Source organism: Sturnus vulgaris, chromosome 16 (genome assembly GCF_052056855.1).
Source record: "Sturnus vulgaris isolate bStuVul1 chromosome 16, bStuVul1.hap1, whole genome shotgun sequence".
In the NCBI taxonomy this organism is placed as follows: Eukaryota; Metazoa; Chordata; class Aves; order Passeriformes; family Sturnidae; genus Sturnus; species Sturnus vulgaris.
In genome coordinates, this window is record NC_142258.1 from 16349876 (window position 1) to 16376977 (window position 27102).

The 27102-nt window shown below is 42.1% G+C and overlaps 1 protein-coding gene across 3 annotated transcripts; it reads left to right on the top strand.

Annotated features, from left to right (window-relative positions):
* Positions 1-666: 666 nt before the first annotated feature.
* Positions 667-26778, top strand: GLYR1 (glyoxylate reductase 1 homolog). Of its 3 annotated transcripts, none has more exons than XM_014890249.2 (16): positions 669-783; positions 2737-2773; positions 3704-3783; positions 10910-11048; positions 11622-11864; positions 14865-14951; positions 15813-15869; positions 16909-16959; positions 17071-17144; positions 18886-18985; positions 20219-20329; positions 20630-20731; positions 21779-21941; positions 22359-22538; positions 23006-23130; positions 23466-26778. In XM_014890249.2, exons 1-16 carry the CDS (start codon positions 746-748, stop codon positions 23538-23540), a joined length of 1662 nt encoding a protein of 553 aa, XP_014745735.1. In that variant the 5' UTR covers positions 669-745; the 3' UTR covers positions 23541-26778. The 3 variants fall into 3 exon arrangements, with proteins under 3 accessions (XP_014745738.1, XP_014745735.1, XP_014745736.1); XM_014890250.2 differs by having other exon boundaries at positions 20633-20731; XM_014890252.2 differs by lacking the exon at positions 11622-11864 and having other exon boundaries at positions 667-783.
* Positions 26779-27102: the final 324 nt, after the last annotated feature.

The window sequence follows — 27102 nt, forward strand, 5'->3', positions numbered from 1 at the left end:
GCTTGAAAAAATGTGAAATTACATGGACAGAAATTAAAGGCATCACTACACACAGCAAATCATCAGGGAAAACGATACAGCTCCACAACAGCCACACATATGGCGTTCCCCCCTCCCCGGGAGAACGAGCGCAAATCATATTCCAAACCCGCCACTTCTTGGTGTGGCCCCGCGGGGCTAGCGGGGATACATATGCAATCCGAGGGCAGCAAGCACCGGCAGCAAAGGAGTCCTTCGGTTACTGCTTCTTAAGGGGAATTCTATCAATTCGGGGGTGCTGCAGTGCCCTTCGCTGCCCCGACACAAACACGGGCCCCGACAGGTGCGGGGGCGGCAGCCACCACCAGAGACTTCCCGCGATGCGCTTGGCACACGGCGCTCCTTCCAGCGATATTTCGGACGATGCGCTCCACACCGAGCTCCTGCGCAATAGCCCCTGCCAACCCACGTCGGGCGCGTGCCCCCAGGAGAGTCCGACAGAGGGCCGAATAGAGCCCCGCTCCTGGCTCGGCTCGGCTCGGCTCGGCTCGGCTCGGCTCGGCTCGGCCCCGCCCCACGCGCCAATGGGAGCCGCCGCCGTCACGACGGGGAGGGAAAGGGAGGTGGCCGCTGACTGCCCTCCCGCCCACGTGACGGACCGCCTGCCCACGTGACGGGCCCACCCAATAGGCGCGGCCACCGCCCCCTCCCCCCTGCTCGTGCTCCCGGCAGCCCCCGCGCGGCGCGGCCGGTCTGTGTCGGTAAGATGGCAGCCGTGAGCCTGAGGCTCGGAGACCTGGTGTGGTGAGTGGTGGCGTGAGCTGGGCGGCGGCCGTGGAGGATGGCGGGCCGGGCGCCTTTAGCGGAATCAGGCTGCGGCTGCGGAGATGCAGGCGGGGCTGTACGCGGCCCTGGGAGCGACGCAGCGGCTGCCGAGTCGGGCTGGGCCGCCCTGGGCGCTGTCAGCCCGCTGTCGACTCTGGAGAGCGGCTGCGGGCAGGGTGGAGCTTGGCAGGGCAGGGCAGTGGTGGGGCTGCTGCCGTGTTGCAGGTATCGCTGCCGCTGTCCCTTGGGCGGTGTGGGAGGAGTGGCGGGAGGGCACCGGCCCGGCGGGAGGCGGGCTGGGCTGTGAGCCGGATCGGCGCTGGAGGCTGGCGGGGGCGGCGCATGATAGAAGCTGTGTCAGATGGAGAGATGAGGGAAGCGGGATGAAAGGACGAGCACTGCGGGGTTCCCTTGGAAGCACGGGCTCGCTTCCCGAGGGATGCGAGAAGGGTTAGAAATAGAAGGTGTTTAGGGAGAGCCACGGCACCGTTTCTTGGCAATGCTTTAATGATGCAGCACAACAATCCAGCGTTTAGTTGCATATTGGGGTGTCCCTGTGTAAACCCCCAGAAGCCATTTTCCCATGTCACTGTGGTTTTACCCTTAGGTAGTCAGAACTGTGATTCTGTGTTTCCTGGTCGAGAGAAGTGAGAGCATTCCACCACGCCCTGTAAGCACTGATTAAGTGCATATAGGTTCTGCTGTATGGGCTAGGCTGTCCTGCCAGAGCTCAAAGAAGTAGCTACACGCAAATATATGGATTTATAGTGATAACCCAGATAAAGAAGCATGTGCCTCAGGCTGTGACAACTGCAGGTCTCATAGGAAAAATTTACAGTGCTGGGAAGTTGTCTAATTTATATAACAAAGTAAGTAAGGATTAGTTACTTTTAGCATGTTTCTTTCAGATGAGAATTTGGGGAGTGTTCTGCTCGTAGTGTTGGAATGTAGATTATCCTGCTTTAGTTTTGTACATGACAGCCAGGTGCTGTCCCTAGAGCTGTCGCAGGGAACTTTAGCAATCAGACAGCAACAGCAGAAAAGGTTTGCTGAGTTTTTTTCTCAGTACAGAAATTGGAGTATTGAATATGAGATATGGTCATGGTCACTTGGCACTTGGCAGTGTTCCTGCCTGCCCCTGGCTTCTGAATCTTCTGTGCAGCTTTGCCATCTCAGGAGGCTGCAGTGCCGCTTGCTGAGAAGTTTCGTGTCAGGAGCTGTTGGGCCCCACAGGTTCTTTGCCTGTCTATTGCAAGATGGTTACTAATGGAGTTTTGTGAGAACTGCAGCACAAGTCCATGACAAGGGTGAAATAAGGATAAAGCTCACCAGGAAACCTGGTGAGCTGAGAGCTAAGACTAATGTCTCTTCCTCCTCTGTGATTCTTTCTACTATTGCCTAGTTTTTATAATGGAAACATTTGCAAGTGTAGAAAGTAATCTTCTCCCCCTTTCTTTTATGGCTCTTCATGTCTAGTGTGGTGGTGAGCACCTAAAGAAAGTGATAGTGAAGCACCTGTTGAGGGGATCCAGCTTTTTGAGCTGGGAGTTGGTAGCTTCTCTGCTCTCCAGCTGCTCTAGACACGTGGATGGAAGGTCTCAACCTGAACTTCGGTCTGATTGACTGCATCAGTGCTTTTCTTTTCAGTTCCATGTGAACTGAAACGGTGCTATAGTGCCTGTTACTCTTGTATCTTGCCGGCAGTGTAGCTGCTGCTCTTCAGTTCTGACAGTGCAGCAATATCAAACAGACTGTTCAGAGACCTGAGCTAGGTGCAGGTGTCAGCCCTGTGTCCTGCCTTGCACAGAAGGTTTTGACTGCAAATTGTAACTCTCTTAATATGAAAAGTGTCTCATAATGTGAAAAAGCAGACACTGGGATGTTTGTTTTTTTCTCTCTGGTTCTGGTGCCTAATACTTTCTTTTTCTCTAGGGGGAAGCTGGGCCGTTACCCTCCATGGCCAGGGAAGGTGAGGTTTATTTGTATTTATTGTTGCTTTCTTAGTTATTCATGGTTTGTGGGGGTTTTTTGGGTTGGTGGGGCATTTTTGTTTGTTTGTTTTGGGGTGTGGAGTTTTTTGTGTTTTCCTTCTTTGTAGGGAAAGCTTTGCTTGAAAGCATTTCAGTTGTAGGTTAATACTGGTTTTCTTGTTTGTTTTTTAAACACATGTACCTCACAAATCTAAAGTGTGAACTAGTTTAGGGCTTTATTTGATAACAGCTGGAAGTTCATGTGGAATGAAAAGCAAACAGAGAGCCAGCTCTGGAACTGATTGTGTTTCCCAAATTTAGTTGTTTAATCCCTGTCACTTTCTGCAAGACACATTTTTCTTCCATAGTAAGTTGGTTAATAGTACTGTGTTAAATAATAGAAATAAGGAGCCTGGCTTCTCAAGATACTGTTTTAGAGCTGTGGTTTTTGAGAATTATCTTGGGGCAGTTTGATCCTACTTCTGGTTTGGTGGGAGTTTTCTCAGATAAAATATTTTTAAAAAATAATTTTATATGACATTTCTATTATTTCTACTTCACTGAAAGACCTTTCTTTTATGTCCTGTGAAGGCTAAGAATGCTGAGGTAACAGCATGAGTCAGGGAAAAGAATTGTAAATGTGGCTGACAACTATAAATATTTAGTTATTGGATCAAGTTAACACCAGGCTCCTCTACAGATGTCACCTATGTAACTGAATGATAGCTTTTCTCCTTACTAACGTTTTAAATTTGGTAAGCAATCTATTTGTAGACAGTAAAGACAAAGTTTAAATTTTAAAGGTTACCTAAGTGGAACAGTTTTTTATTAATACCAGTTATTTTCCTAATCAGATTTTTAAAAAATCTACAATAGCTGAACACTCTGTCACTGTGTGGTTTTTAATTTTGATTTCTAATCACCTTTAGATTGTTAACCCACCTAAAGATCTGAAGAAACCTCGAGGAAAAAAGTGCTTCTTTGTGAAGTTTTTTGGAACAGAAGATCAGTATGTACCTGCTTGTTTTCATCTGGGGAAAATATTGTGTCACATAATGTGGACCGTTTGTGGAAGAAATATTTACTGATTTTTTTTTTTTTGTGGAAGAAATGTTTACTAATATTACAGTGCAGTGTAGCATTGTAAAGGATTCCCTTTGAACCACACAATAAAAGAAATTCAATTGTTATTGCATGCTATAGCTGCTCATTGGGGTGTATGAAGACTGTAAAAACTTAGCTTAGGATTTGAGTTGCTGCTGTGATGATAGCTCACCACTTTTAGGTGTGACATGACTGTGTTAGATTTTAGCGTGTAACCATGAATGAGAAAGGTACAACTCAGAGTATTCTTTTATTTTGCTGCCAGAGGAATAAAATTAACTATATAATTGTCATTTGTGAAAGAATATACCGTCTTACCTGCTGACTGAAAACATTCTTGCTGTGCTTTTGGAAGACTTTACAGGATAAGAGAGCTAAAACTGTTTTAGTCTGCATTTTTGCCAGACAGAATTTAATGATTTCAAATGTGAACAAAATCATAGTTGTCTTAGATTTAAATGATTACAAATTAGGAGGAAAAAAACAACAAAAAAAGCCCCTTAGAACTTGGATATTTCATGAAACTGAAAATTATTTTGATAATTTTTCAGTTTTACTCTTTATTTTCTGCTATTCCTATCAAGTGATGGAATAAAGAAGAAAATTGCAGATATCTGTGGAAGACTAAAAAACCCTTTGGATTTTGGAAAACAGGTGGCAAGAACTGAGACCGTTTGATGAATGTCTCTTAAGCAAATAATTTTTCACTGCTAAATTATTTTTGCTTAATACTTTAAAATATTTTTCCATTAAGAAATTAGGTCTAAACTTGGAGTAGTAGTGAATACCACATACTAATGGGAATATTTGGATTTCTAGTAACTTGAGGCAAGTGAAGGTTGATTTGAGAAGGTTTCTTGGTGGTGTTATTAAATATGGTTATTTGAGCTGAATTGTGAGTTGAAGTGGATTATTTCTGTCCTGATTATTTGTTCTCAATTCTTGTATTTCACGTTACTGAATCAAATACAGATTTTTTTGATGTTAAGAGAAGTGGTCAAATGTCTTGGATGCTGTAGCTGAGAAGATAGCATGAATGCAAATGAGGAGTTCAGAACTGCAAAATAATCGGGATTTATTACAAGATTCTAGAGCTCTGGCCAGGGCAAATTCAGTCATCTGGTACAGTAAGGTAGTGTGGTTGTTGTGGTGTAACCCCTTTCTCCAATATTCATCTTGTCAAATTTCATTATATCATGCTAGGTAATAATGAATTAGAAATTTGCCCGCTTTGATTGGCATATCCTACCTGAAAATTGAATAGAAATAAATACTATCACCTTTCTTTCAAATAATGTTGATAGAACAGAGAGAAGCTTGTGTGCCTCTTCTGTTCTGACTTGGAACTTTAAAAGGCTGTGTGTTTAGAACTGTGCTGTTCTAACCAGTGTGTTGCTTGAGAAAGTTCTCACATTTGAGCATAATCAGTGAGCTAAATCAGGAAAAATATAAATGATTTCACTTAAAATGTGAAGATGAAAAAAAGTCCCTTTTCTTATTTCGCACAACGTAAACTAGTGAGTTTTGCAAATACTTTTTTCAGGTGTGTGTATAAACAGGACTTGGAAATACATAACTGAGAGAATGTCACCACCTTATGAACAGCCTGAGGAATGAGCAGAGCTGTCACTGTTCAAGGGGTGATGAGGAGCACAGTTACCCATACTGATGGTCTAATCCATGCAGTTCTTTTTTTAGCACTTCCTTTTTTCTCCCATGTTCACGCTGTACAATGTCATTTCTGACCATGGATCCATTGCTGCAACTCTTGTATTACTGCCTTGGCTTTGAGGTTGAACAGGAGAGGGTCTGGTCATCGGCTGTTCACCTCTTGTCCAGTATCTGTAAGGCAAAGGTGATGCTGGTTGCTGGGTACAATCCCTCCCATGAACTTCTGAGGGTTGTTGCCAGCCAGTGGAGTCTCAGGCCTTATTTTTGTCTTATTTCCTTCTGAGGATTCCTAAATGCCTGCTGTGGCCAGAAATGCCCCTGTTCCAGGCTGGCTGCGAATTGTTCTTTCCTGACTCATGTGGCTTTGGTTTGTCATACTGAAGGTTAAGGAGAAAGAAGTAAAAATGGATGTGCGTGAGCAAAGCAGAAGGGTAAATAAAAACATACTGATGAGTTTGGCAGGGGTTTTGGTGTAGTGTGTAAGTTTTGGTTATTTGTGAAATTCTGTCTAGCTTAGGATACAGCACAGAGGGAAATGTATTTTCCTTTTCCTGCAAATTGAATATTACCATGTACTGGGCCTCTGCAATGCTTCAGTGACTAAGGACATAGGTTAACTGGAAAGCTGTGAATAGTTTTGTTCCAAGACACACAGGTGAGGGCATGAGTGCATTTAGACTGTTCTCTAGGTCCTGGCTTTTGATAAATTTTCTACTGAGCTCTGTATGTTAGTTGTGTTGGTGATGTTAGTTTCTCCTGTTACTTGTAAAGGAATGAGTTTTCTGGAAGATAAGAATATTCTACCCATGGAAGCAGATTTTACTTATATTTAAACTATAAAGTACATGTAGGCTTTACCACAGTGAAAGCCATTTCGATGTTCATACCAGTGATGTAATATCCATGTCTTATTCTAAGTGATTGTGTGCATTGCAATTAAGGCAATCATGTAATGTCTCTCTATTGCCTTGTTTTCCAAATTGATAAGTCTAGATAATTTCTAGTCTGATTAGGAGTTGTTTTTCCTAGTGTCTCTTCTTAGAGTAAGTCACATTAAAAGGATTCTTTATCTAAAATCAAGAACAGTTGATGTTTCCTGCCTGAAGACCTGACAAGCATGTAACAACATCCTTTACAGGAATCTAAACAACAATTTTAGTTTCGTTTAGAAGTGGAACTTAGACCTCTTATCTATGTTTCTAACTGTGCTTCTCAGATAGCATTTAAAATCCCCTTTTATTATTTCCATGCTACAGTCTTGTTCTAGAAAATATTTGTAGATATTTCAGTAGTCAGGTAAGAACTTTTATTTTGCTTAGATTATGTACATTCATTGCTTTTAGTAGTTAAAACTAATAGACTGGCTGGCCTACAAGTCTTTCTTGGTGTGTGTCATACAGTTCAGAATATTTTTGCGTTTTTTGGCCTGCTTAGGAATTCATGATGCTGTTTTTCAAAACTAAGAATATCATTTGAAGGTATCTTTCTACTATGATTCCACAAAAATATTAGTGAGAGTCCTGCAGTCATCAAAGATGTGTGTACAAACACTGGCATTCATCTTCCTTCCCTCTTTGGTATTCCCTAATAGCCAAATGGACTTGCAAGTTGTGTATATCACAATCTTATCAGGAAGCTGGGACAGCCCATTCTTGGTTACAACCATTTGAAACATCAGTGTGAAACTAAATATGGTCTCGTCAAGGAGCACTTCCTGACTTTATGTACTAAGGAAAAAATGGAGGAAGCTTGCAATCTAAGATAAGTGTAATAATTTGCAGCCCATTTCCATCAAGTGCAGTGATTTTTAACACAGCGCTCATTACCTTTCCATCCTCCATGTCCTGTTGGGATGAAAGCACCTACACCTTTCTTCTGCCACTGTTTTCCCTGGTTTTCAAGGAGAGAGTAAATTCAGGATGTGGTCTTACTGAAATGTTCTTTCAGGTCCTGACATCAGAAAATACTTGCTTTAAATATGCCAACTGTTGGAAATAAACCTTAGTAGTCTGAGGGGCTGGAGGGATAGGCTCAGCCATTGGAGGAGGTGAGCTTGTGTTCCTGGTACTTCTCAGTGAGGCATATTATGACATATGGAGCCCTGTGTTGCTGTAGCAGAGCGAGCTGGAATGTTATTCAGCATCCCTGCAGGCACAGTAAAGTAGCTGAAAATCACTACAGGCAAAACTCTTTGCCTCGTACTGAGGAGGTATTTTATGGCACAAATTTGAAAAACCTAATACTTAATTTCCTTCAGTATTGCCCTGCTTCTGCGTTTCTTCTAATTATCCCTTCCTTTATTCTAGTATGATGTGGTCATTTTTGTATTTTTTTCTAGGAGTTTATATACTAAGTTGCAGAGATTAGTTATTTGAGTAATTTAATTGATGAGGGTGGGGATGTTCCCTTTTAAACAGGAGGAAATCCATCTTGATGTGTGTAGTGTGCTCACATACACTGGCCTTGTAAATAACTAAGTAATTTTCTTTTGACTTTTAGAACTGGTTGTGTTAGCACTTAATGTGGGTAACTAAAGTGCTAGTCTAAAACAATAGAAATTTTCCCAGACTGTGGTGAATAGAAATTTGGAGATACAGTCCCACTGTTTTCCATCCCTAGATGTCCAGTTTGCAGAAAGTGAGCATTGATGGATATTCTTCCATCTCTTTCCTGCAGTTTATCATTAGGAATTACTATCTGTAGACAGGAAGAGAGTGGCTGGAATGGTGAGGGTTTGAAGATCTCCTTGCCTGTGCCATGCTTGTGCCAGGGATTTCAGTCTGGTGTCTTTGCATCTCTCTGTGCCACTGTTTCCCTGTGGCTGCAGGTCACTTGCGTGCTTGTCTCTGCTTATTCTAAATTTTGAATATTGTTCATGTTTATAATGTGGATTTGACATGAGCAGGGTTTTTTTAAGAGTGGTATTTTGGAGAGAATGAGGAACAGTGTGGAGAAATGAAATGAGAAAGCCATGGCTGATGGGTATTTTTACTACATCTTTCCACTTTCCATGTAGCTCATTCTTTACAGATGCCTGGTGATTGTGCAGTACTATGAACGCAATTTCATCTTAAATATGACATCTTCAGTGTCATCGCTAATGTTTTTCTTGTGCTTTGATTCACTGCTGAATCAGGAGAGAAACAATAGAAACCTTTTATATGTTGTATCCTTGAGACTGATCTAAATACTGGGCTTCATTTGCCTTGAGGGTTTTGATATCTTGTGTATAAACATGAATGCTTTTGTTTGGTGAAAAGTTATTTTGTTTTCAAGTGCTTGAAACACTGCATGCAATTGGCTTGTATACATTGGTGTCAAAAGATGTTCATGTCCATGTAGATGATGCATAAACAAACTGGAAAGGAAAAGACCAATTTAATTTTTTCCTGATATTTTAAAGTTTCTTTTTAACTGAGGCAGCATTTAAGATTGTTTTTCACTTACTCAGTTTGTCTCTGAGATCTCTAGTTCTTTGTCCTGGAGGATCACAGGTGCCAAGATGCATCTTTGAAGCCCCGAACCAGAAAACTTTCTTCTCTGGGCTTTCTCCATACCAAAGGAAAAGGAATTAAAAAGGAAGCTAATGAATGTGCAGTGAGGAGGGATAGGATGTGCAGAAACCTAAGAGAATGCCTTGGGAGAAAGTAACTTATTTTTATTTAGAAATTCAGTCCTGCAACTACATTTAACGTGCTTTTTTATATTGTGGTCCAAAATTTTGTTTCCTTTATACACAATGAAAGACTTCTCATAAGCTGCTGCTTTGTGGTACCCAGGGATATTTGTCATTGTTTGTCATACAGGCAGGCTTTACAGTATAAGATAATTTTAAGGTGTGTTTCACAGTAATGTCTGGGCAGCCAGGAGAGATTCCCTGAATAGCTGCTGGACTCAGACTCTAGTCTGAATGCAATGATTTGACTTGTTATATTAAGTCAGTTCTTAAAAAAATTGTGTAAACTAAGTGATTCAGCTTTGCATGCAGGAGCACTGGGTTCTTTGGAAAGGATTCTGGCGTTTTCCACAGTCAGCTCTTAGCAGGAGGTCTTGCCTCTGCAAATGAGACCGAAATGTTTCAGTCTACTTTCTTAAAGTTGATTCCTGATAACAAACAATTGCTATTGCCAGGTGAGGAGAAAGATCTTAATGAAGTTACAGAATTTTGTGAAGAAAGGACAATCAAGATTCAGCAAAACATTACTGGTTTTTTTGTTGTTTTAATTTTCATGTTCAGTTGAACTGGAGATATCTGGGGGCAAGAGAAAGTCTGATTGCCCCATTTTTGCTGTGTGCTAAGAAGAAGTACCATTGGCCATACTAACTGAAGGAAGGGTTTTCAAAACTTGCACAGTTCTGTTTTCAGTAGGGTGGAAGTAGCTTTGTAACAGTATGGTTGATGAGCCTGGACTTGAATTTTGGGAGGGAGAAAGGTGGTTTAATCTGTTGAGAGCCACAGGGAATTCAGGCATCGAGAGAAGCAAAGGCATTCCCTTAAATCTCACTGAAGAAGTGGTAGAAGAGCTTGTTTATGTAAAGGAAAGTGAAGTTGTCACCATACTTGACGACTTTACAATTTGGTAAATGTCAAGAAGTCTTATTTAGCAGGAGTGGAAAAAGGGAAGTAATTTTGATTTTCCTCAAATGACTGCAGTCTTAATAGGACTGCAGGTTAATACTCTGCTACTGTACAAGTCAGGTTATCTTAAAATAGCAAGAATGAAGAAAATAGTTCTTTTGCCTCAAAAACAAAATTGTTTTCATGCAGAATACCTGGATACATCAGAAATAAGTGCAGCAACGAGCTGTGGCTTTTGTATTCACTCTGTGTGGTCATCTCTATAGTGAGATACATAATTTGGTTTTTTTTTTTTTTTCCTACTGTTTTTTGAGATAGCAGTATGTTCAATGTATTTGAACCAGGGATTCATAGCTGAGAATTGTTAGGTGAACTTTGCTTTCAACAACCTCTTGAGTAGATTGTGGTATTGGCTTTACCTGGAGGTGTGGGACTGTGGGTGTTCCTCATGGTGAAACAAGTGCAGTCATTTGCAGCCATTGTTTTAAATGCCTCATGTGATCACATCCAAAAACTGTTTTGCTGGTAGAGAATAATGTTTAGAGGGGGACACTGCTAAAATGAGGAGATTAAATTTAAGAAATAACAAAGTGAAAGTGCCAGAAGAAAATTCTCGGTGACTGCAGTAATGGCAGTCCTTCACTTTCTAAATAGGAAGTGAGTTTGGGCTGTTGTCATCAGTAGATCTGGGGGAGAAAGCACAGTTGTGTGTTTCTCAAAGTGGGATGATTGAGAAAGCTGCGGTTTGGATAATATAACTAGCTTCTCTTTTTGTTTCAAGTGCTTGGATCAAAGTGGAGCAGCTGAAGCCTTATCACCCTCACAAAGAGGAAATGATAAAGATTAACAAGGGTAAGCGCTTCCAGCAAGCTGTGGATGCTGTAGAGGAGTTTCTTAGAAAAACCAAAGGCAAGGACCAGGTAAGTGAGTTCTTTTTCACTGTGTGCATCAAAACAGGTCTTGGCAGGAATGATGATTAGATGCCTTGTTATGTGAAAGGAGTTTGTTGCCTCTGGCAAGTTGAGGAGGATTTTGTTTTCCTTCCTTTGGTTTTGGAGATTTATTTCCTGTCCTATCTTCTTCCCCACTTAATCTTGTTTGGTGGGGGAAAGTGATTATTGGATTATTAAATTATGAAGAAACTGAAGAGGCTATTTGATCTGCTTGTGATGATTTTATAAATCAGTCTACAGATTAGTAAATACCAAATTCTTAAGTCTTTAGTATGTTGGAAGTGCACACAGTCCTGGCAAATCTTCAGGTGGCCTGTTCTGTTATGCGTTGCTTAAACTGCTGTGTTTTTGCAGGAGAACTAATCAGGAACTTCACCCGCCAACTCCAAAGGGGTAACAGATATGTAGTGTTCAAGTTACTGTGCTGTTGTTTTGCTTGATAGTTATCAGCACAGGGTCCTTCACATCCTTGGTTTTGCATGAAAATCATTCCATCTCTTCTCTTCTTTCCTTACCATCTTCTATTCTATAATCTCTCAGGCATCTTCCCATAACTCCACTGAAGAGAAGAATCGGCGTAATTCCAGTGAAGAAAGAGGCAAACAATCTGCTGGTGAAGAGAAACGCAAAGCCAGTTTGTCTGAAGTAAAGGTGAAGAAGGGCACAGGGGAAGGAAAAAAGAGGGTCTCTTCTGTCTCGTCAGAGAGAGGATCAAAGTCACCCTTGAAAAGAGCCCAGGATCAGAGCCCCCGAAAGCGGGGGCGCCCGCCCAAGGATGAGAAGGTTTGTGTTGTGCATGTCCGCCAGTGCCCGTGGACGTGGCAGCTGGACTTGAGGGCTGACTGGCACCTTGACTAACAAGCCAACAGGAAGAATCAGTTCAGTATCACTTTTTTAAGCTTTTCCATATTGCTACTTCTAGACCATTTGGCTGCCTGATACCCTTGGCAAGCATATTGTTGATTCTTCCTGTGATTTTTTTACTAGTTAGTTACTGTGAGTGGCTCTGTTCCAGGCTTTGAGAGGGCTTTGAAAGCTGTATCAGGAGACTCCATTCTTTTGTCTTGCCATCCTCGAGTTCAGTTTGTGTGGGAAGGATTAGCAAAGAGATACGGGCTTCATCTGGCTCCTGACTTCTCCCATCTCATCTACTTCACATGATCAGGTGATAAGTAGTTGCTCAGCTTCAACCTTAATACTCACAAAGAGTGAGATATCCTTAAGGGCCAGGGCTTAAAGGAGAAATTTGTAGCCTGGAAAATCCACCAAAAGAATTGTCTTCATTTCAGCTTCTATGCTTTAGGGTATGTTTCCATCCTCCATTATAAAGGAGCCTGAATATTTTATTCCCCCTAATTCCCTGATATTTCTCGATGTTGTGGCAGCGCTTTGTCTACCCTCATTTAGAGTTCCAGCTTTTTTATTATGGAACTCACTGTTGTGGTCTAGATCTTCCTATTCCAAATGGACATTTATTTTGGTGGATTATTGCGAGGCACGTCCTCCATTGGAGACTACATCTGAAGACAACTGGGAGACCTCAACTGAAACACCATACAGCAACATGCTTGTTCACCTGTGCTTCAAGGGGATCATGTTGTGCTGCACAGTCTTTACTTTCAGTCAGGATACAAGTCAAGATGGTGGTCTTTGCTCTCCAGAATTGTGAATGGATTGGCCTTCACTGGTTGAACAGCAGACTCTCTCTTGATGTAGTAAAAAGAAGGTGATCATCTAAGATATTAGCTGTGAAGGCATCATAAAATAGAGTCACAGAATATCATGATTTGGAAGGGACCTGCAAGGATCATCACGTCCAACTCAAAAGGGATTAAAGGAAATACTGGCTCTTTTTTAGCACCAGTGTCTGAAATTAGGCTGTACAACAGATCCCATCAGTTTCTTCTTTTGAGGGAAGTTGGAGGAGAGGAGGAATGGATGCATGTTTATGAATTATAACTAATAATTACAGAGCTTGTCTTGACTGCTGCAGGAAAATGCTTTATTGGCAACATAATTTTCAGTTTTCTAAGTATCTTCCTATATGCAGGTTGTGTCTCCACATATTTCTGTTAAAATAAGCCACAAGACCTTTTTTTTCACTTGCAAAATGATTCTGTGTCTTTGAGCTAGATTAATTCCAAAATTGATCAAAACCAATGGCTGGGAGAATTCTGATTGTGCTGACACATTGCATGCGTAGTTTTTAATGTGTTAACTACCTCAGGACATTGGCGTGCTTTGAGTGAGCTAATTGTGGTAGTAGACATTATTTTACTGGCACATGACAGGCAGACTGATTTTAAGTTGCCACAAAGTGGTGGCCAGTTGTGTGATAACTGCCTGGCCACAGATGAGGAAATTAAGCCGTATAACGTAGGAAAATAAGCCTTATAGCTTCTGGAAAGTGACAAATAAAATAATGTTATATGAAAATATAACAATACTGCCTTAATACTGTTTTTCAGCCTATTAAATACTTTTAAAATCTTATCTTCTTGCCTGGTTCTCATAAATTCCTCAAGTTCTTAGCCCTAGAGTAGAAAACATCGTTGTCCTGAATTAATATGATGCTAGGATTTCGTGTTCTTTTCTCCATCCCAATCCAATTTATGGCTTCCAAACAATAAGGATGGATAAAAATCAAGAATCCAGTTGTTGCTGAAGTGTGCTCTGTCTAGAAAGGCTCTGTAGCCATACATGATCATTCTCATACTCTTATTTTGAAGCTTATATGAATGTTTTTGAAGGAGCAACAGAACTTCATAGGTACCAAAGCAGGTTTTATCCACACTTTACCAGCTGAAGTATGCAGGACTCTCCCTAGACGCTACAAGATTGGAGACTAATGTCTGCATTGTCCTGCTAACACTTGGACAGTTGCATCGTTCTGGGTTACCTCCAGGAGTCTTGCTCTGGCCATTTTTGCAATTAGTGTTCTCTTGTGCTTCTGTGTGGATACTAAGGTATATTGTGCATTTTCAGGAAGCAATTTTGGAGGCGAGATAATGTGACTCCATTTCTGAACCCTCATTTCACAGGAAGACAGCACATATAAAGTCCTGGGCATTCTCTTAATGTAGCATAAAAACCTAGATGTCGATAGCATATGTCTATGACCTACAGCATAAAGACCTGTTGTAATCTATATGTCTTGGGGAAATAAAAGATAAAGTTTAATCTGCTCAACAGTAAAAGCCCCAGTATGTTAGGTACTATCATGGTACTACAAACCAGGGCCTGTGGAGCAAATGAGGCAGCCCACATACTAGTTTGTCTCATGGATTCTGCAAACTTGAGCAGCAGAATGCTTTGAAGGTTGTCCTTATAACAGGTAGGCTATTCTATTGTGACAGGGTAGGATTAAGAGTTCAGACCTCTGCTTGTAATGATGTTCTTCACTCATTTAAGATTTTTGCATCCACCAGAGGAAAATACAAGATCAAGCGTGTTTCTTTTCTGCTCATTGCCTAAGTGTACAAGTGCAGTGACTCCTCTTAGGTATGAAGAATGGACACTCCAGAAGCCATAAATCTTGTTGAATTCCTTCACTGGCAGTTGATGTTTTCCTCACCTTACCTCACCTGTGTTGCTAATACTCTGTGTTTAAATATGAATGCTCATGGAAAGGCCTGTGAAATGGAAGAGCTCGTGGAAAGGCCTGTGAAATGGAAGGCGTTTGTAGTGCTTTCAAAGCTCTCTGTGTGCTCAAATGTTGATCGTGCTATGATCAGCCCTGAGCCAGGTTTTAAGCTCTTTCTGATCCTTCTTCTATCTCCTCAGGACCTCACAATTCCAGAGTCAAGTACAGTGAAGAGAGTGATGACTGGAACAGTGGCTGGATTTAAATGGCCACCGAGTGTGAGCGAGGTGAGGAGCTTTGCATCATCTAGGATCTGAGTTCATGACAGCAAATCTAGAGCCTTTTGTCTGTCTGTAAAACAGCGAGATCTTATCTTCCGGTGTCAGAACATACTGTAGCATAACAAAGCTGAACAATATCCCAGACAGTTCAGAAGTATGCTGGGAAATGAGATTTCTGTTTCTGTGGAACTATTTGCAGATTCACTGTTAACTTGCTGTACTAATGTTTACAGTTTTTGTTTCAAAAGCATTTCTGGGAATGACTTCCCGAAAGTAGAGGTGGTCTGGATAGTCTCTCCCTGTCTGAATACGATCACATGGGGTGCTTTCATTTCATTTTGAAAACCTTTTGATTTTGTTGAATAAATGAGTGCTCTTACTCTGCTGATCAATGTGATTCCAGGCTAGTATGTATCATGCTTACTGGGGAGATGAGGTATCTGGGCCTGCAGACCTTGTTGCTGTTAGGATGGGTTTGCTTGGCATGTGGCAATCTCCAGTCAATTCTCAGAATGCTGTCTTATGGAATTCCTTGGAAGCTGGAAAATAAGTGTTTTCTTTTGCTTGGGAGAGGAAGGAGCAGAATTTGAATTTTCTTCCTCTCACGTTAATCTTGCTTGTATACTTCTTTGGTTTTCTTACAGATATCCAAAAACGAGGAATTTGGTTTGAATGGCTTTGGTTTTGAGAATGAAACACTATGTAAACTACTTAATTGAAACAGGCTCCTTGTGACAGCTGATACATTTTATATTTTTCCCCTTATGCTATTGTTCTCATGCAGCTTAGGAGAGCAAGGGAATTGTTCTGTGGTCACTCAGTGACTTTCTGGATTTATTTTTGAGGCTGTACTTTCTCTCTTTATAGCCTGTGAAGGACAGTGATCCACACTTTCATCATTTCCTGCTAAGCCAGACAGAGAAGGTAAGGATTTGGCAGACAGGATCATGCTGCTGGGTAGTTTGGAATCCTGCCCTTTGCTGGAACTGAATTCAAGGAGTATGCATAAAGAGCTCCAGGATTCTGCTCTTTAGAGACTGGCAATTAGATTAGTTGAAATACTTCCAAGCCTTAAGATTTAGAGTGATTTAGCATTAAGTACAGTGAATAGTTTTAAGTAATTCAAGATTATCTAACACTAATTTTTTACAGATCTGATGTAATAAATTGTGTAGAATGAGCAGGATGGACAGGAAAGGCTTTTTTTGTGTTCAAAAATGCTGTTGTTTGTTTTTTATGGTTGGCCTATCAATTTATTCATCTGGATAGTCTTGTCAATTCACTGAATGTTGCATGAAAACTTCCAGGACCAGAAAAGCTCCATGTAAAATACAGTCAGTTTATCTCCTGAGAGTCAGGAGCCTCGCAGGATTTTATATTCAGCAGTGAACATCATGAGGAAAAGAAAAGATCAAATTAAGCATAAAAGGATTTATATCTCACTGAGGATCTGGGCAGAGCCAGAAGGATTAAGAACTGCTAAGAGTTTTATCTAGACTCACAGTAAGCAGCATGGGGAGGAACAGCCTTTGCCTTAGTATTTGTAGAAAGCCACATGCCTTCTCATATTAACCAGAAGATTTTGGTTCCACAGCTGCAGAGACATAGTGAGCACAGATGTGAGGCTTCAGGGCAGGCTTCAGAGAGCTAAATGTGGGAGTAGGGATGGCCCGGGTTCTGGTGCTTCCAGAGGAGCCTGTCGTAGGAACTACAGAAGGGAGTTTGCAGTGCCTACGTTAGAAGACAGGCTGAATTGCTGGGGCAGGGTGGGAAAGAACAATCTTAATATCTTGTAGTTTATTTTAGGTTTTATTTTCTCCCCTTGAGGGAAGAGTTGTCCTGCTTTGAATGTGGTGGCGGGTAGGTGAGCTGCCTGTTTCTTTGGAACAAGGATATGGTCAGTTTGCTCAGGACAGTAAAATAGTACTATCCTTCCCCTGAATGTTTTATCTTCTCCATACAGCCAGCTGTCTGCTATCAAGCCATCACAAAGAAACTGAAGGTTTGTGAAGAGGTAAAGCAAATCTTCATTTTGATGGATTTTTATTGTTATGAGGCCTTGCAGTTCTTCCAGAGCTGTGCATTATATTGTTTTCATTATTATTTTCCCCCCCCACTCCCTCAGGAGACAGGATCCACCTCCATCCAGGCAGCAGACAGTACAGCAGTCAATGGCAGCATCACGCCTACAGACAAAAAGTAAGATCTCCAATACACTTCAGCAGCCATTTCCTTCTCAGCTCACACTCCAGCCTGTCACTGAGAATTAATAAACCTAACATTTCCCTTTAACTGCACATTCCTTCTGTCCTTGTGTGAAACTGTTTTGGGGGGCAAGGTGGGAGGGAGGCAGCTAACAACAAATGGGGGCAGTGCAATACAAAATTCAGAGTAAGTTTTGTCCTGGATTCATCTGCTATTTGGAGTGTTTCTGCAGTTGCCCTGATCAGCAGGTCACACTGCAGGTTGTTAGCAGCAGTATTCCCGAGTGTCACATGAAATAGGAAGATAAAAGGGAGTCTATCTCTAGTAGTTGCCTGGCAGTTGTTCAGTTGCTCTCCTGAGCATGCAGAAGACAAGAGGAAGAGGGAGGTGTGTTCTCCCATTGCAAGGTCTTTGCTGTGTAGCACGTGAGCTTTCTGGTTTCTCCTAACATCCCTATTCTCCTTTTTAGAGTGAGAAAAGCCTAACTTGAGTTTCCTGTTTTGTTCTGTAACTTCTGCTCTATTCACATTGAGTTCAGGCCACTCTTGCTGTTTGCTGTTGGGGTAGTTCACATGGGATGTCCGTTCTCACCTGTACTGCAGGGGAACAAAAATAACAGTGAAGCTGTTCAGGTAAAACAGTCTCTTAGAAAAGTGTGTCTCAGAGGTGGGTTGGGAAGGAAGTAATATCTCTGCTAGTTTACAGACTTGAAAATAGGTAGACCTTATTTGTGCCATATAAGGAGCCTGTAGTGATTTGCTCTGCCTTGTCTAAATTAGTTTGCTTGGAGAAAAGACAGCATGGCTAGCTGGAATAGGACAGGTGGCTTGTGAAAGCCACAGTGTAGCTGTAGTGGGGCTAATTCTGCAGAATGAACTGCGGATTTCCCAGGTAGATTTTGTTGTGATATTACCTTGGATGTAACTGAATGCTTCAGAATCTCACTGAAAACTGGGTTTTGTGGGAAGTTGCATGATGGATAAAAGGGTTCTTGCAGCAATATCTGCGGAGGAATTCCTGTTGCAGGTGATTGCAGGGACTTGGTGGCATATTGTCTTTTTTTTTTGAATGGAGGGAGCAAAACTCTTTTCCAGCTTGCAGGAGGAGGGGAAGGCTGTTTTCCGGGAGTGATGGTGGCCTGTACTAGCCTAATACTTCCTTTCTTCCAGTGTCTGAAATGGCAGCTGTAGAGCAGGGACTAGGTCTCTGGTCAGGCATGATGTTTTTAGCCCAGTAGTCTTTGCTAGGCTTTTTTAAAACTAAGATACTAATGTATCATTCAGTTATACAAACAAGCATTGTATGTATGACTTAAAGTCAGAAGATGAATTAGAAAAGCACTTGCTCATTTCTAGATGTTCCCTTTAACTTCAGTAAAGCAATGACTGTCAACAGAAAGTACACAAATAACAATTTTAATAAACAAAAAACCCACACACCAACAAACCACCCCAAAGAATCTAGACCATCCAAACTTTTGATATTTAGATGTTCTTCTGAAATAGGCTAGAGACTTTCTTCAGGAAATTGTTAGGGATGCTTGGTAAGCAAAATAAATTCCAGCTTGCTTTTAAAGGTCAATATTCGCCCATTGTAGCTGTGGCTGCATGGGACATGTTTGTTTGGGTATTTTTTTGTGTTGGTGATGCTCCAGTTTGCTCTTCATCATTTCCAGCACCATGAGAAACTGACACTGATTGCTTTCTCTTGCATTAATATTTATCTATACCCTCAGGATAGGATTTCTGGGCCTTGGTTTGATGGGAAGTGGCATTGTCTCCAACTTGCTGAAGATGGGTCACACTGTCACTGTCTGGAACCGGACTGCCGAGAAGGTAGGCATGTGCTTAAACCTCTCCAAAACATTGTTACCCCCTGTATCTAATGGAATCATCTGTCAGTGGTGCCTGGGAGAGGATGTCAAAGAAACGCAAGGATGTGCTTGCCACCTTGTTCTGTCCTGTTTCCCAAGTGCTTGTTGGTGGGCACGTGTGACTAGGTGCAGCTGTGGTCTGTTCTAATGTAGTCAGCAGTCCTGCCCCACTGTGTTTTTGTGTGAGAGGAGAAAGTTGTCAGAAAAATTGCATCCTTTTATATATATATATATATATGTGTGCGTGTGTGTGTGTGTGCGTGTGTGTGTGTGTGCGTGTGTGTGTGTGTGTGTGTGTGTTGAAGAATGGGATGTAACATGCCTCTGAAAATACTGCTGATGTGAATAGCCATGCAGTGTATTGTGCCAGAAAGGCTAGGTGCAGGGAGTTATCCCACAAGATTGAGGTATGGTAAGATGCACTGCTCAGCCACAGGTTAGTCTACACCTGTTGTGCAGTCATATGGTAACAAGCATTCTGTCAAAGACCTGCTGTGTCATGAGACCAGGATGGAGAAGGGTTTTATAGGAGTATTCAAAATGAAAATGGAGCTTATATTGCATTTTACTTATATACTAGACAGTGTTACTCTTTGTAGTGGAGGAGGAAAAGTAGGTAGCTGGGGGAGATGTGGTACTGTGGAATAGCTGTGGAATAGCAAAGCAGGATGGGCACTGTGGTTACTTTGTTAAAAGGGGATTAAAAGATTTATTTTTTCAAGAGCAAAACATGGCTGGTATGAGAGGATAAGGTAAGAAGGAGCTAAAATTTTGAAGCAGCTGCCCTCTGAAACATAGCAGTCTCAGCTGTATATTCCTGTTACTATCCAGTTAGACATTTTGCTATGTCCTTTTACCAATTTTTTCCCTAAATTTGCCGGTTTTCCCTAATAATTTCTTGTTAAACCCACAACATTCTTACTGTTTCATCTAAGAGTTTTGTTTATTTGTGCCTCTCTTTCAAAGTTCTTCATCTGTTCTTCAGAAAAGCTGCGAAAGAGCCCTGTGTGCGTGCCTGGTGTGTCTGTGTGTGTTTGTGTAGACAAAGCAACAGAAGAAGACAAAGTTGCTGTGTAATTAACATACCTGACCCCTTTGGAGATGTGTCCAGCAGTGGAGTTTTTACAGCAAAATGCAAAGAATCCATTTGCTTTGTATTTAATTTGTCTTACCTTTGGACTTGTGCCTTTTGCAGTGTGATTTGTTCATCCAGGAGGGTGCACGGCTGGGAAGAACCCCTGCTGAAGTAGTCTCCACCTGTGACATCACGTTTGCCTGTGTATCAGATCCAAAAGCAGCAAAGGATGTAAGGATTAGCTCTTATTTTAACTCCGCTGGTTAGACTACAAGATGGCAGTCACTGAATGCCAGTTCTGACTCCTGCTAACCACAGTAGCTTGGGTTATTGTACATCCTGAGCAGTGCAGCTGTGAAAAAATAAATGTCCCAACAAAAATTAAGCATTTTAAAAACTACATCTTTGAGGGCAGTTTCTGATAACCCTCTGGGGGCCTGCCACTGCAGTGCCAGGCTCAGCTGGACTCCTGTAGAACTGGGGTTTCTCTGCAGACACCCTATTGCTTTACCGCTCTTCTGTTCTCCACAGCTGGTGCTTGGTCCAAGTGGAGTGTTGCAGGGGATTCGCCCAGGAAAATGTTACGTGGATATGTCCACGGTGGATGCAGATACAGTCACAGAGCTGGCCCAGGTAATCACTGAACTGAGCTTCTTAACAGCAGCAGTTCATTCAGCAGCAGTTCTGCAGTTTGTGTTGCTTCAGTCACTTTATTACCTGTTGGTAATAAAACTGCTTTTAGAGGTCTTTGGGCGTCTTCTCAACTTCCAGGCAAACAAGACAAAATAACATGTCAAATCTTGACAAGCCAGCAGTGTTGGATGAGATGTTCCCTGGTGATACCAACAAAGCCTGTAAATTTGGCAGAGCTGTTACCTGACACCAGTGCAAACAGATAGCCAAATTTCAATCCCCTAAGAAATATTTGTGGACAGGTTGGTATTCTGTAGCAAACTGGAGGGTAAAACACTGTCTGGATTAATGACTGATGAAATGCATAATCTGCCCAGTTTAAATGCTCTGGTTGGGAAAATTAATGTCTTCACATTTCATTCTATAGAAATATTATTATATGATTTCTGTAGAGGTGTTCTGATTACTTCTGCTGTGGAATCTGTGATTTCTTTTTGGCATCTTGATTGTTCCCCACTGCTCTAAGGCAGCGTGTGTGGCTTTACAAGGAAGGGGAGCTGGTTTTGCTAATGTTTTAAGTAGACATGTTTGTGAAGCACTAATGCATAACATCAATTCAGAGAATGAAGATCACCCATATTGGTAAATGTCTGGCTGAAGAGATCTGTCAAAGACCTTTCCTCTCTGCGAAAGAGGGGGAAATATAATGATCAATCTTTTGGGATTCTTATGCCACATACATACCTTCAGCATTGATCCCTTAGCCAGTATAGAGTGCCATGACTAAAGCATGTCAGTTCAGCTGCTTAAAATGTGCACAGTAGTGATGGGTGCAGGAGGATCTTGCCTGGAGTGTGAGGTCAACTTTTGGTCTTCAGCACTCTTTGCAGGATACAGTGTGATACATCACGTTGGTGCTTTCCTCTCCTGTTTATGTTTTGGAGCTATGTGTTCTGCTTTAAAATTCTGTCCTTAGGGACAGGAATGCCCTAAATGATGTTCTTGTTACTGTTCATGCACAGCTAACCAGAGATGCTCTTCTCCCAGGTCATAGTGTCCCGAGGTGGTCGCTTTCTGGAAGCACCAGTCTCAGGAAACCAGCAGCTCTCTAATGATGGAATGCTTGTGATCCTGGCAGCTGGTGACAGGGGTTTATATGAGGATTGCAGCAGCTGTTTCCAAGCCATGGGGAAAACCTCTTTTTTCCTAGGTAATTGAAACATGGAGGGCCTGATAGCAGTTTCTTAGTGCAAGGACTGGAAATGTCAGCAAGGAGTCTGAGATGTATATGACATCTTTTTCTTTTCTCTGTGGGCATTGTGGGAAACTGGCCTGCTCCTCTGGAACTTGGCCAGTCTCAGAGCCTGCAGGCTACAGTTTCTTTTTTGAATACTGGCTCGTTTTAGAGGGTCTGTGATGCTTTTCGTTTTAATTCGTGTTTTCTTACGATTTTTCCCTTTTTTTGAGTGGTTGGAAAATGGGGATATTTTCTGAAGTCTTTCAGGGCAAGGAAGAGCTGCCAAGTGCTTGATGCCAGGAGTCTAGCAGTGTTACTGCTGTGTGGGCTGGGGAAGCAGGGCTGCTGTTTCTCTTCTGGAGGAATCCCAATGATGTGTCTTGCTCCCAGGTGAAGTAGGCAATGCTGCCAAGATGATGCTGATTGTGAACATGGTCCAAGGCAGCTTCATGGCAACAATAGCAGAAGGACTGACTTTGGCTCAAGTGACTGGCCAGTCCCAGCAGACCCTTCTGGATATCCTCAATCAGGGACAACTTGCCAGCATCTTCCTGGACCAGAAGTGCCAAAGTAAAGTTTTCTTATATTGTTTTATTAGAGGTCATTTTTTACAATCTAGCAGCCTTTCAGGTAGTGGCAAAAGGTAGAAAATAACAGTCCTATCTTCATCATCCTGAGATTATGGTTATTTTAAGCATTCTGGAAATGAAGAGCTGAGTTCCCATTCCTTCCCGTTCATGGCTAGAACTTCTGAGAATCTGAGTTAGGACTGCTTAGGGCTTAAGTTAGGATTTCATTGGGGCAGGGTAACAAGTGAAGTGGAGGGCAAGCTGCTTAGAAATCTGAGCTCACTTTGTCAGTGGGCAGTAGTGACATTATCTGCTGTTGCCAGATGAAGATAGAGAGTAGAGAAACAGGAGAACTAAAAGTAGTGATCAGCAATGGAAAGGGAGATTGGTGTTAAATTGCAGCCCCCTGCAGCATGGGCTTGGCTTACTTTTGTCGTGCTTACTTTTTGCATGGGTTCCTCTCCACAGATATCTTGCAAGGAAACTTTAAACCTGATTTCTACCTGAAATACATACAGAAGGATCTTAGATTAGCTATTGCACTGGGCGATTCTGTCAACCACCCAACTCCAATGGCAGCTGCTGCCAATGAGGTAAGAGTTGTTCAGTGTTCAGATATGTTCTTCAGCATTTATTCAACAGAGCCATTTGTCAACCAGAGACACGGATCTAAGAATTACATCATCTCTAAGACAAGGGAATAGTGATTGAAATATATTTTGACTAGGGTGGCACTAGATTTGTTTTGATTGTAGAGACCCTTAGAATGTTACATGAGGAATCACAGACCTGGCATTTTCTGATCTGCGCTTGAATTATTTGACATACTGTGCAGTTCTCTGGTTGCAATAGTCAGCAAAGGAGTTTTTCTGCTGGGAAAAGGCTTCACACAAGAGCAGGCTCTGACCCTTTTCTGATTTCTCTTTAGGTCTATAAACGAGCAAAAGCATTGGACCAATCTGACAACGACATGTCTGCAGTGTACAGGGCCTACATCCATTAGGCTGCACCCTTCTTACTGTTCATATGATGATTATCGATTAATATTATTATGATACTGGGTTTTAACTCTGGACCAGTCCATCTCTGTCTTTCCATTTCCTTTTATACACAAACTTTAAGACCTGCTGCAGTGAGCCTTCCACTGTGGCAGGAGGGGGGAGGAGGGGACTCGAATTGTTGCAGTCTAATTAGAAAAATCCATGCCATGCACTGACAGTCATGAGACGGAACGGCGGCAATTGTTCAGAAGCTCTGAGGCAACTCTGCCAGAAATCTGCTGCTTGGCTGCTTTAATTTTCCTCTTTGTTTGCTTGTCCAAGATGCTGTTTCTAGCAATCCTTTTTCTCTTTTGCTGTGAAATAATGCAAGTGTTGGACTCTCTGCATCAAGGGGACAGGGTGACATACATCCCATGTACCTGTGAATATCACTTGAGTCCTTGGTCCCAAGTAAGGTGAGGAGCATTCCTGCTAATTAGCCACTGTTACAGAACAAAGCACCTCCCATGGAGGATAAGAGCAGTTCCAGAGGGTAAGGGGAGTTGAGTGCAACACTGTCTTGATTCAGTTTCTTTTTAGACTTCCACTTCCCCAGCACCTTGATGGAGGAATTCCTGTACTGTTAAAGACAAGATGTTGCATCCATGTCTTCCCCTGTACAGACAACTCCAGCTTAGGGAACACAAACTGTACTGAAAATAGGAGAATGCCAATGTCAATGAGACTCCTGAAAGGCTTATCATAGCCCATCCAAAATATCATTAGAAAGTAACATGTTTGCATAGAAAACTGCAAGAGAAACATAGCACCTATAAAACTAGAGAGTTTACTTGTTCCGGGCCTTAGCTTATGTTATGTTACTACTTGTTTTTTTTAACACTTGTAGTCAATAATTACAAAGGTGTCTTGGATTACAGCAGTGTCACAAGCAGAGTGGTGAGTCTGAAAGGGGACAGAAGAATGATCCAAGAGATTGAGATTCCTGAGCTCCTTTCCACGCTCTCTGGCCTTTGCATGGTTGTCACATCTCTCAGCCTGTTTGCCCATCTATAAAGGTGGGTGATGGTTACCTACCTCACTGGGATACTTTTGTGTACTGACTAGTGATCTTTATACATGTCGGATTTTCCATACATGTTCTTAGTGTTATTACTTTGGGTACAAGATAGCACAGCATATACCTTCTCCCTGTATCTGTGAACTCTGTTTGTGGCCAGATACCAACTTCTAGAAAGACCAGTAACTGAAACTGGGGAGGCTAAGACCACTGCTAAGCTTTCGTCTAGAGATGGGTGACATGAACTGCAGATGCCAAGGCTAGAGATCAGAGATGCTCTCAATGTAGATAGCAGAGCAACCCAGAGTCCAAAGGATGCCTGTCACTAAAAATGCACAGAGCGTGGCTTGGTTTTTTTTGTTTGGGTTTTTTTTTTTCCCCAATTCTCAGTATTAGCCTTTTGGGAGTGTTCTTGCATTTTAAATTCGAGTGTTATAAAAATGACAGTGAGAAACTTTGGCCAAGATCACCTAGTGGTACAATCTCCTTCCTCCTTTGGGCTGGGATTCTGAAAGGAAAGAAGACAGATTCAAATTAGGCTGTGTTCCTGACATCTGCCCCTTGCCACCTTACCACCTTATTTTTCTCCTAGGAACTTAATGGCTGTGTAAGGAAATTTCCCCCGGGTTAGGATTTCTTACCAGTCCTGCTTTGTGCAGCATGTGCATATGGTTCAGGGGCACCTTGTCAAGAGAGTGTCACATACTCATTTTGAATCCCATCTAATGCCTCATGCTGTAAATGTTATTTTGAGTATCTCACCTCCTGTGATGACTGTTCCTTGTGGGTTAATGCTGTATTCTGCATTACTTATGTCCTGTGGTGAACACCTGGCAACAGAGCTGTCAGACCTCACTGCCTGTTGGCCACTGCGTGTGAGTGATGGTGATTGTACACCTGTGTTCCTTTGGTAATGCCACTGCCATTCTGCATGTAGGTATTTACATTAAAGGCACATAAAATCGCCAGGATAGCTAGCCACTGACCTGCTATGGCACACTGTTTGTTACCCACAACTCCACTGTTAGCATCTGAAATCCTTTGTTAGACATGCCGCAGTAAAAAAAGTCTCTCATATGAATTACACATTGAGGGCATCTGAGGGAAGTTGTGGGTTTGGGGACAGGAGATGAGACTAAAGGAAAAAAATCTTTTGAGAGGGAGAAGGAGGTACTGTCCCATGTGCAGTTGAAAGTGAACTGTGCTGAGCTAGTTTAGTGACATACCCCACTGTCCCTGCCCTCTTGGGCTAGAGTGACGGTGAATGGGTGTGAGCAAAGGTAGTGGAGGATCTTCGTTAGTTCGTGTTGCCTCCGGATACAGAGAGAATGCCAAAGGAGCTCTCAAGTCCTGTGACAGGCATTTCGTAATGAATTCAAAGGACCAGTCCCTTGGCAGCTCACTGCTGTAGGGTTTGTTTCTAGAAATACTGTAGTTCCCAGAATGGAGATGGTTATTTCTGTGGGAGTGGCAGATGTGGACTAGTTCAACACTAATTTATCCTGGGAGGGTCTAACTGCAGCTTTCAGCCGTTGTGGGTGGCTGTAGAGTGGCTGCAGTCCTGCCTGGACAGCTGTGCAGTCACAAGTGTGCCCAGGAGGAGCAGGAGGAGACCAAGAGCTGTCATGTGGCTGTGAAGAGGGATGGAAATGGGGGAATCCAGACTGTTCCAGATGCTGGTTGAGATTGCTGTCAGTCTCACTCAGATTCTTGTATTTATGTCTGTAGCCTTAGAACATGGATTTGAGTCTGTTCCTAGGCCTGATATTTGGGGGAGGGAAGTGGGGGAAGCACAGTGGATTGAGAGATGCTCTAATAAAACTGGCTAGTTAATGTTGTCCTAATATGGTTGAAAATTCTGTAAAGTTTCTTTTTATGAAGATTTGTTTTAGAAGTTTGCTTTTTTTTGACTCCCTCCTTTTTAAAGAGAAAATGTGACACTTGTGAAAAGCTTGTAAGAAAAGCAGTTTCCTTTTTCCTCGATGATATATCCCGTAGTTTATTAAGGTTGTGAATTTTTATTTTCCTGCCTTGTTTTTAATTAACATTTGTCATTCAGAATAGGATGTGTGAAAATGTTTAAATGGCAAAGTTTTGGGTGGGGTTTTTTTTTGTTTGTTTTTTTTTTGGTGCAATTAACAAAGCTACTGGCAAAAAGAATAAAACCTTTCTTGGTAACAGAATGTTTTTGTGGCATTTTCTAAAGCCTGTCAGAGCTGTCTTGGAGCATTAAGGAAGTGTGTGTTCCTCAGACCATTAGAAACTCAGAGCTGCTGAAAACCAAGTAATCTGAAAACCAGGTAATCCTGAGAGCACTTCAGTCGTTGCTGAAGCCTGGAACTGTCAGTGAGGCATTACAGAGAATGAGTTTGGGTAAATTCCATGCTCTGTGTGCCGAGGGCTGCATGCATCTGGGATGAGAGGAGGATACTTGGTTTTAATGTTCTGGTGATGACAACAGTTTTGGGCTGGGATATCTATCCTTCTAGCATTTGGGGTTTTTTGAG